This window comes from Trypanosoma cruzi, genomic scaffold, assembly GCF_000209065.1.
Source record: "Trypanosoma cruzi strain CL Brener 1047053517087 genomic scaffold, whole genome shotgun sequence".
In the NCBI taxonomy this organism is placed as follows: domain Eukaryota; phylum Euglenozoa; class Kinetoplastea; order Trypanosomatida; family Trypanosomatidae; genus Trypanosoma; species Trypanosoma cruzi.
Window position 1 is genome coordinate 932,620 of NW_001849447.1, and position 9,138 is coordinate 941,757.

The following is a 9,138-nucleotide window of genomic DNA, read 5'->3' on the forward strand; positions in this document are numbered from 1 at the left end:
AGATACAAGTGCTGAATTCCGCCAATTATGTGGCGGCTTGCGGTTAATTTGGGAGGCCCGTGTTCACCAAGGCTTTGCCCATGAAGCTGAAGAAAGCACACAACAGATAGAGCAACTTGTCAATGACGTCCGCCAAAATGGTTATCGATTGGTACTTTCAGGACATTCCCTGGGCGGAGCTGTTGCACAGTTGGTCGCCATTCGGATGCTTCGAGCATACCCAGGAATACTAAAAGATAAATTGAAATGCATCTCCATTGGGGCACCATTGGTAGGCAACCATCAGTTGGCCCAGTGCGTAGAGCGATGTGGGTGGCGGTCTAATTTTCATCACTTAGTTTACCGTTCAGACATCATTCCACGACTATTATGTGTGGATCAGATGGCCCGAGATTTGGCCGATCAATTCATTCAAAGTATTTTGGGACTACCAAGTTCGCTACAACGATGGTTTAAGTCAAATTCAAACGCGAATGAAGGTCCAATGAAGGCGATGGACGCCATGGACACCCAAATCAAAGAAGGGGAGGATTCCGTAGAGGGTGAGAAGACACCGCCGCCCACAACTGAACATCGCGTACATCGCATGTACGCATGCTTCGGCCGATACCATTTTCTCAACCACGGTGGCGTCAATTATTTCTCAACCGATGATTCGGAAGTGGCATTTCATCGTCTAAAAGAAGGTTGCGGGAGCGACAACAATCTATTGGACCATTCCATTTCCAGTTACAACAGGGCCGTTTTTTTGCAGTTGTGCTTTCAGTAAAACCCGGAGAGCATATATACATCGATTACATTTCTTCTTGGATGTTCGCCTCGTCTCCTTAGTAAGTCTGTGGAGAGACAATTGACGGAGTATATTTTCCATAAACGCATTTGCTCGAATTAAAATGCGGATCTCTTTTCCCTCCCCAAGAAAAAGTAATTGCACTATCCCCTATGGAAAAGCGCTCGTGATTCAGAGAACAGGGGTATTTCCTTTTTGTTTGTTTTTTATTGGTTTTGTGAATCACCCCCCTCCCTTTTCGTTTTAGTGGGGAACGAAGTGCCATTGACCATTCTGAACACTGAATGGGAAGATTGGAGAAAAGAAAGGTGTCGACTCCCGCCGCCGATTCACAAGAATCGCCTCGCATTTTTGAACGATGGCGCACGCGCGAAGATTCAGAGATTGCCCGATATAACCCGTTTCCTCGCCCAACAGGAAATGGAAGCACCCGTGGAGCAGAATTCGCTCGAAACCCTGAGACTCCGCCTTCGGAACCCCCAACCAAGAGCCGCACACACGCACGCGCAGGTACCTGAAAAACGAAGGCGCGTAAACAGAAAGGCGGGAGAAACTGCGGTTCGATTTGAACAAACGAAGGCCAATGAATAGGAAAAGACGGCGCGCGCAATGATAGGGAGGGTCTCACACACACACACCAGAAGAGAGACCCTTGTTGGAGGTATTTTTCCCGCAACGGCAAGATCACCCAGTGCCTTCCAGTGGCCCCACGACGCCGGCTCGGCCATTCATCGGTTTTTGCTGGGGTCGAGAACCGCCCAAAAACGTTATCAAAAACAGCCCCCACACCGCCAACAAATTGCGTCAGCGAGTGTTTTTTCTTTTCCTTTTTTAATCCGGTCTTATAGCGTAGGGCTTGAAGGATTTTTGCCTCGCGATTTTCTTCATTCCCATTATGCCCGGCGCGCCTGCGAAGAAGCATTTTCATTCCGTTTCTTCGCGACCGCCGCGGGGCGCGGCGCCGCAGGAACCGAGCCGAATCCTCAGTTGGACGCCGACGTCCTCTTTTCTCCCGTCGCGTTCCCGCCTCTTCAGCGGAACGCCAGGGTGTTCCACACCGCCGGGCCGCTCGCACATGTCGAGACGGCGGTGTGTCCATTGTCGCCCGTGAGGTTTCCTAGTCCGCTGCGTATTCCTCGCGGATGAGCGCGCCCCGCCCCCATGGAACACATGCCGCCTCTTCTGGGCGTCAAGTTCCAGCATCCTTGTGGAATGGGCACGCGTGGCGAGTCGCCATGAGGAATTGGATCAGCGCCCACTCAAACTGGCAACGATTTTGCCTTTTGCATGGGAACTAGGAGCGACACACGGAGGCCGTTGTACATAGCGCCGCCGCGGGCGGAGGCGACGCACGGCGTCAGCGCATGGTGTTGGGACGCCTCCCCGACGCCCCGCTGCACGCCGGATCCCGCAAAGTAGCAGGCGAGCAAAATAGTTGCGTGAACCCCGAGAGGCAGTAGAGTGGAGGATGCCGTGTTGGGGGCAAAGCCGCAGCCCCTCCCCTATGCGAGGCGCGTGGTGACGCTCTGCGTTTTAGTGCCCCCATCGTCCGCCACCCGCAGCACCCCGCCAGAAAACCTCACGACTTCATCATGGCGCTGCGCCCTGCGCTTCGGACAGAAGCTTGCCGCCCGCCCCTCACAGTGGCCACCCCCGCGGGCCGCAGCTCGAGTCCGTTTCCGCGCCTCCCGCGGTGGTGCCGCTGCGGATGGCCCCGACAAGATCCAGCACCAGACTTGTGACCGCTGGCTCGCCCACCACATCTGACGCACAGGCCTCCCGCCACACCCAGAAGAAAACGCCGCGAATGATGGACAGACGGCTTTGTGGAACTCGGCGTCAAGTTGGGAGCAGCGGCGATGCTGTACCTGAATGGGACGCCGATCAACATCGCCGGGGCCGGCGCAGAACGGATACCATGCCGCCGCAGAGCCGAATGCATCGCCCCACACCTTGGTACAAGAAGGCCAATGAGCAGCATCCGGCGGACAGGCAGTGCACCGTGTATTGTGTCAACCTTCACTGGCTCACGCTCTCTCCTGACTGCGCTCCAGAAACGGGTCCTCTCACGGCATCTGTCCCGATACATCGTCGGCTCCGGGCACTCCTGCTCCGCCCGCCGCGCCGAGGAGCGCGCACACGGATGCAGCTTGTCGTTGGCCACTGCGGCGTGTCCAGGAACGGAGCTTGTGGTGCGAAATCCGAGAAGGCATCCGACCTCACACAGCTCACCGACAGATGGATCACCGGCATGGTCGCACTTTCCGAACATGTTATTTGTGCCCGAAAGCTCAGGACCGAAAGTCGCTGCTCCACTACGGCAGGCGACCGGGACCCACGCGCATCGACACCGCCCTCACTCGTGGGGTAGAGGCCGCACCGGACCGCCTCCGCACCGGGGTTCTGCTCAACCACGGATGGCTGCTACGACCACTGCAGCCCGCCATCCCGAGCACATGCTGTTGGTGCATCTCGGATGCCGCACCGCAGGCACGCAATGAACCTCGCACGGAAACGCCTCCTCCTCCCGCTGACCCCACCCCGCCACGATCCGACGCCCGACAGACTGCCCGGTGTGCGGCGAGCACTTCAGTTGCTGCACTGGTGTCGTGACGCACATGGTTAACGCCCAGGGCGTTACGCGCCCCCAGGCGCCGTGGAAGGTTAACTTTCCCGGTGAGTCGGAGCCGCCAGAAATCCCACCGGAACCAACACCCGCCACTTGGGCGAAGACGAGAGCGAGGGACGGCACGCCGATCGCACCTCCGCGACGGAATGCATAGCCCAGGCCGACGCCATTCGCTGATCGGCGCCGTACGACAAACGAGCCGGGCGAGAGTGTCACGACGCCAAAAACAGAGTCACAACGCATGCGCGCCGCCAAGCTCGAAACACGGCGGGAAGAAGGCCAAGCCCGCACAGCAACTTCGCCTCCGAGGGAGACTCCCTCCTCCGCGCAGGAGGCGAATGCCGGCGAGGGACGGCACACCGTGCGCCCAAAGTAGCACACACATCCATTCATCGACGTCGCACTGTTGCCGATTCCACGACGGCAGAATGCCGGGCCGCCGATAAAGTGCACCTTGCCCGGCGACGGCGCCACGATGGGATCACCACCGCTCGGATTTTGCCGTCCAGCATACGGCTTTTGGCGCTGTGGCAATGACGGACTGACGCGCCACCGCACGGCATGCCACGGGCGTCGACCGGACGTCGTGAAAACCGGCCGATGTGAGCTGTGCGAGGAGAGAAGTCCGCACCTACTCCGCTGCCCGGCTCGGCAGGCGCCCGGACAGAAACGTGGAGTGGACACTGGGGAAGTGAGGAATCCGTGCTTCACCAGGGAGTTGGCGCGGTTCCCCCTGGATGCAGAAAGGCGCCAGGCCCGTCGCGGCTGCGGCAGGACGCCGATGCTTGTGGCAGGTAGTTCCTCTCCTCTTTTCCTTGTTGTTAGATGGTGTTGCTGAACTATCCGCCATTGTACTGATTCTCGGCGAGAACTGATTATCGAGCGAGTGCGCTAGGCCGGGCGGATGCGTCACGGGGTTGTGTTTCACGCCGCCTGTTGCAGCGCCACCTCCGGGGACCGCGGCTTTCCTTCACGTCCTCACTCAGCAGGGCGGACGTTCACTGCAACGGTGGCTGGCGTGCGGACCATGGGACTTCTTTGAGGAGACACAAGGAATAGCAAAAAAGCGTTGGCTGCGGATCGTTGAGCCACCGCGGCGGCGTGCTGTCGGCTTCTCCGCCGCCGTGACCCCTTCACCCGCACCGTCCCGGATTCAGGTGGGGCGCGGTGGGTTGGCTGACGGGCGTTCGTGTACTCGCGTGGCTGCGTGGCACCGCGTGGCTGTGTTGTTTCTTGTTGTTGCCCGTGCTGTTTCTGTCTGCTGATCGGTGTTACTACACACTCCCTCCGCCCTTTTCTCTTTTGCCTAGATTCTCACACCAACAGCGACCATGGCGAAAACGAAACTGCCGACGATGAAGCGGAGGATGAAGCGGATTGCCGTGCTGCTGATTCCCTTCATTGTGGCCACGATTGTTCTGTCCCTCAGCTTTGTCCCCGCTGACGATGATGTTGCGCCGGGACCCAACAACCTCCGCCACCCGCGAGCCTCCGCAGCGGACGACGCAGCACTTGCTTACATCCCACGTCGTGTTGTGGATACGTGGAGCCGGCGGGAGTATCTGGTTTTGCTGGGCATCCCCTCCACGGACGACGAAGCGAGGCGAACACGACGCAACCTGCAGCGGTCGAAGTGCTGGCGGTTTCCCGGAGTGGCGACGAGGGCGAACGACTTCACCGGTGCGATGCTTGTGCTGTACGTCCTTGGGCGACACCCGTCGCACGGCTACGACTACTCTGCCGCGCTGCTGGAGGAGGCGGCGCAGTGGAACGACGTGGTTGCGCTGCCAATGAACGAGGGCCGCGTGACGACTAACAAAACAGTCGGTCAATACGGCTCATGGGGCGACGAGGCAAATGTCGGTATTGGCCGCAAGACGTACATGTGGTTTGACCTTGCGCCCCGCCTGTTCCCGACCGCGAGGTGCATTACTAAGGGCGATAGCCCTGGCTCAGCCGGCCGCCTCAACGTGGTGCCAGGGTCTAGTACTCTTTGCAAGAGAGGAAGCTAAGCGCCTGCTGCCCATCCGCTGCCCGCGGAGAGGCAGGAGGCGCCGCACAAACGGGTCGGAAGGGCACCAGATGGAGCCATCTAAATGGCTGACCGCGGAGCGGTATTTCTATCCGCTGCTGAATTCCATCGGCGCTTATCAGCGCTATGCATACCGTTTGCGTGCCGTATGTGACGCGCAACGACAAAAGCTACTGCTAAGCGGAGACATTGAGCAGAACCCAGGCCCCATAGCAGTACTCCAGATGAACGTTTCTTGCCTCACGCCGTCAAAACTCGCAACATTAATGGCGCAAGGAGCAGACACAATAGCCATTCAGGAGACATGGAAGTCGTCAGAGCAGATCGCCAGCATGCACACTGGAGATTATGTGCTCTATGCACAGTCGCGCATCGGCAAGGGAGGCGGTGTGGCGGTGCTGGCGCGGAAAACTCTCCGCTCCAAGCGTATACCTCTCACCATCCCCCAGCATGACACCAGCCTTGAAGTGGTGGTGGTCCAGGTTGCTCTGGACCAGAACCGTGATCTTATTGTAGCGAGTGCCTATATGAGACCACCACCGCAAGTAACGCAATCCTTCAGGCGGTTAGTAAACTGCCTTCCAGCCTCGTCGCCGCTCCTGCTGTGCGGGGATTTCAACATGCATCACCCACAGTGGGAGCCATTCTTGGAGACTTCTCCAAGCGAGGTTGCTGCAGAATTTTTAGAACTGTGCACGGATGCGGGACTCACCTTGGTTAACACCCCTGGTGAGATCACGTATTCCCGTGGCACAAGAGAACGATCCTGTATCGATCTGACATGGTCAAAGCATTTGACTGTGTCGGATTGGTCAGCTTCCGTGTCGCCGCTTAGTGATCATTATATGCTGACATTTACGCTGCATCAGGCATTTAAGGATACCATACCTTCGGCACCTAAGTTTTTCTACAGTTGGGGGAAGTGCAAGTGGGATTTATTCATCAAGGACTTCGACGCACAACTTCCGGCATACGACTGTAAAAAGCAGTCCACCGGCATCAGAGCTTTCACGAGAGCGCTTATAACTTCGTATCGACGACATTGCCCCCGCGGCATGCACAAGGACGGTCCCAGGCTTTGGGACGACACTCTCATGGAGGCAGAGCGGATTGCTACCGACAGCGAGGCCCGCTATCTACAGTTACCGACGCCCGACCGTGAGGCAGAAATGCAACGGACAAGGAGTCAATTCTTCCTCCTACTCCGAGAGCGCTTGCGCAACACGTATCTACGTCGCATCAGCAAGTTAAATCCAGGCGAGCCACTCGCATGGAAATACATTTCCGGACGAAAAAAGGCATCACTTCCATCTCCCACATCAATTTTATTAGGAGATGGTCAACACACTTATAAAACAGCAAGGAGAGCAGCGAATGCTCTCAATCGCATCTTTCTTCCATTTCACCCCTCTCACAAGGCAGTTGGGTTTTCCAAAGGCATCAACAGACAGAGCGCATCTTTGAACATTAATGCTTCTTTTCTTTTTGGGCAGCAGAACAACAGCGAGTCTGCCGCTACATTTACTTCAGGTTCTTCACTCTCATCTAGCTCTGAGCCACAGGATAAAAACGAAGCTGCCACCACATCTGGTTTAGTTGCTCATCTTCACTCCCCTCTTGATGCACCTTTTAATCGTACGGAACTGCTTGCTGCGCTACGTAATACGCCGTATGGCAAGGCCCCCGGACCGGATGAAGTCTACAGTGAGGCACTGCGACATATTTCGTCAAAGGGCCTCCGATTCCTTCTTCCTTGCGTTAACCGCAGCTGGTCGACCGGTACGATTTTGGTTGAGTGGAGACGCGCTACCATCGTTCCACTCTTAAAACCCGGTAAGTCGCCGGAACTGCTTGAGTCATATCGACCCATCAGCCTTACCTCCATTGTGAGTAAGGTTGCTGAGAAAATGGTACTGAAGAGATTGCTTTGGGTGTGGACGCCGCACCCCCACCAGTATGCATATCGTAGTATGCGTACCACGACGATGCAGCTGGCACACCTGATACACGAAGTGGAGCATAATAGAAATCATTATTTCCAAGTGAACCTTCCCAAGAAGAGCGGTATTGGCAATCAACTCCACTACAGACCCCATCGGACCCTGCTGGTGCTGGTTGATTTCAGCAAGGCTTTTGACTCCATAGATCATCGAGTCCTCAGTCGCTTGCTGGCTAATATTCCGGGGGTGAATTGTAGAAGGTGGCTTAGAAACTTTCTATGTGGTTGCTACGCGAGGACACGAGTTGGCCACAGACACAGCGATCGGCGTCCCATGCTGCGAGGAGTTCCTCAGGGGTCCGTGCTGGGACCGTATTTGTTCTCCCTTTACGTACACCCACTTCTCAATCTGCTGAACAGCTTTGCGGGTGTCACAGCAGACATTTATGCGGACGACCTCTCTATTATCGTTAAGGGGCAGTCTCGGGAAGACGCCATTCCCACTGCCAACATGGTTCTTCAAAAACTGCATGCGTGGAGTCAGGAAAATGGCCTGGCCATCAACCCGTCAAAGTGTGAAGCTGCTTGGTTCACACTCTCCACGCACACGGAGTCAGATGATGATCGTGAAGGAAGGTGGCCCCTGGTAGTGGCTGGATGTCCGATCCCAGTCATGACCATGGGGGCATCGCGAACTACGAAGCTTCTCGACATGGATCTCGATCCACGGCTGACGCTAAATGTGGCGGCCACCAAGCAATGCGCTGCCACTTCGCAACGGATATCGCAGCCACGCTGCATAGCGCACAAAGAGGCGGGACCATCCCCACATGACCTACGCACGTTCGTCATTGGATACGGTGCTTCCAAATTACGCTATGGCAGCGAGCTCATATGGGCAGTAGCGACGGATTCAGCGAAGAATGAGATGCAGAAGACGCACGCAACTCTAGCACGCACTGTCCGCGGAGTTCCGAGCACTGTCGACCCGGAATCCGCACTGCTGGAGGCTAATATGCCGCCGCTCCACGTCCTTTGCCTGCGCGCGCGGCTCTCCATGTTTGAGAACACACGCGCATGTCAGATGGACTGGATGCGGAGACCCCCGCCTGAGCCACCGCCTCGCGCCGGTTTCCGCATCTCGCCATTATCCCGAGACGAGCTATATGCCTCCGTAGACACATACACAAAGGACTATGGCATCACCGAGAGCTCACCACGCGAAGAGCGGTTCTTTCGCACCTCCATTCCTCCCTGGTTTGCGGCCTCCGCTCACCGGGCCACCATCGGTGTGGAACTTCCGATAGACCACTCAATAGCGGACGAAGAAGAGCTGATAAGGGAAAAGCGCAGAGTCAGCGAAGAGGCTTTAGCGCTGCACAGCCATCGTACGTGGATACTTGCGACCGATGGCGGTGTCGACGTTCCCAAGTCAGCAGGGGTTGGAATACTGCTTTCATCCCTCAACTCATCGAAGATAATAGAGAAGGCCAGCATGAACTGCGGTGCGCGCCCATGCAGCTACAGGACGGAATCCCGTGCGCTGCTTCTAGCCCTAGAGAAGCTGATGATTCCTCGTATCCGACACAGGCGTAAAACCCTGCTTGTGGTTGCCGACAGTCAGTCTCTTCTAGCGGCTCTAAACAAGGGCCCGCTCAGTCAGACAGACTGGACGGAGGATCAGATCTGGCAGCGTCTCTTGACACTGACGCGTGCCGGCTGGTCCGTGCACCTGCAGTTTTGTTACG

The 9,138-nt window shown here is 56.8% G+C and overlaps 1 protein-coding gene and 1 pseudogene across 1 annotated transcript, besides 7 other annotated features; both read left to right on the forward strand.

Moving 5' to 3' along the window:
* On the forward strand, positions 1 to 769 carry Tc00.1047053511299.10 (class 3 lipase, putative; the record flags this gene model as incomplete). Its single annotated transcript, XM_803759.1, has 1 exon — positions 1 to 769. A coding segment is annotated over one exon (769 nt), but the record flags the coding sequence as incomplete, so codon positions are not given.
* Positions 1 to 1,567: a sequence feature (heterozygous, non-Esmeraldo-like haplotype).
* Positions 1,568 to 1,924: a sequence feature (haploid, non-Esmeraldo-like haplotype).
* Positions 1,734 to 1,755: a sequence feature (GC_rich).
* Positions 1,925 to 3,622: a sequence feature (areas not merged during assembly with more than two copies in the genome that could not be assigned to a particular haplotype).
* Positions 3,623 to 3,626: a sequence feature (areas merged during assembly that could not be assigned to a particular haplotype. This can correspond to areas where the two haplotypes were merged or to regions with more than two copies in the genome that were merged during assembly.).
* Positions 3,627 to 9,138: part of a sequence feature (areas not merged during assembly with more than two copies in the genome that could not be assigned to a particular haplotype) that runs on past the window's edge.
* On the forward strand, positions 4,751 to 5,365 carry Tc00.1047053511299.35 (annotated as a pseudogene).
* Positions 5,365 to 9,138: part of a mobile genetic element that runs on past the window's edge.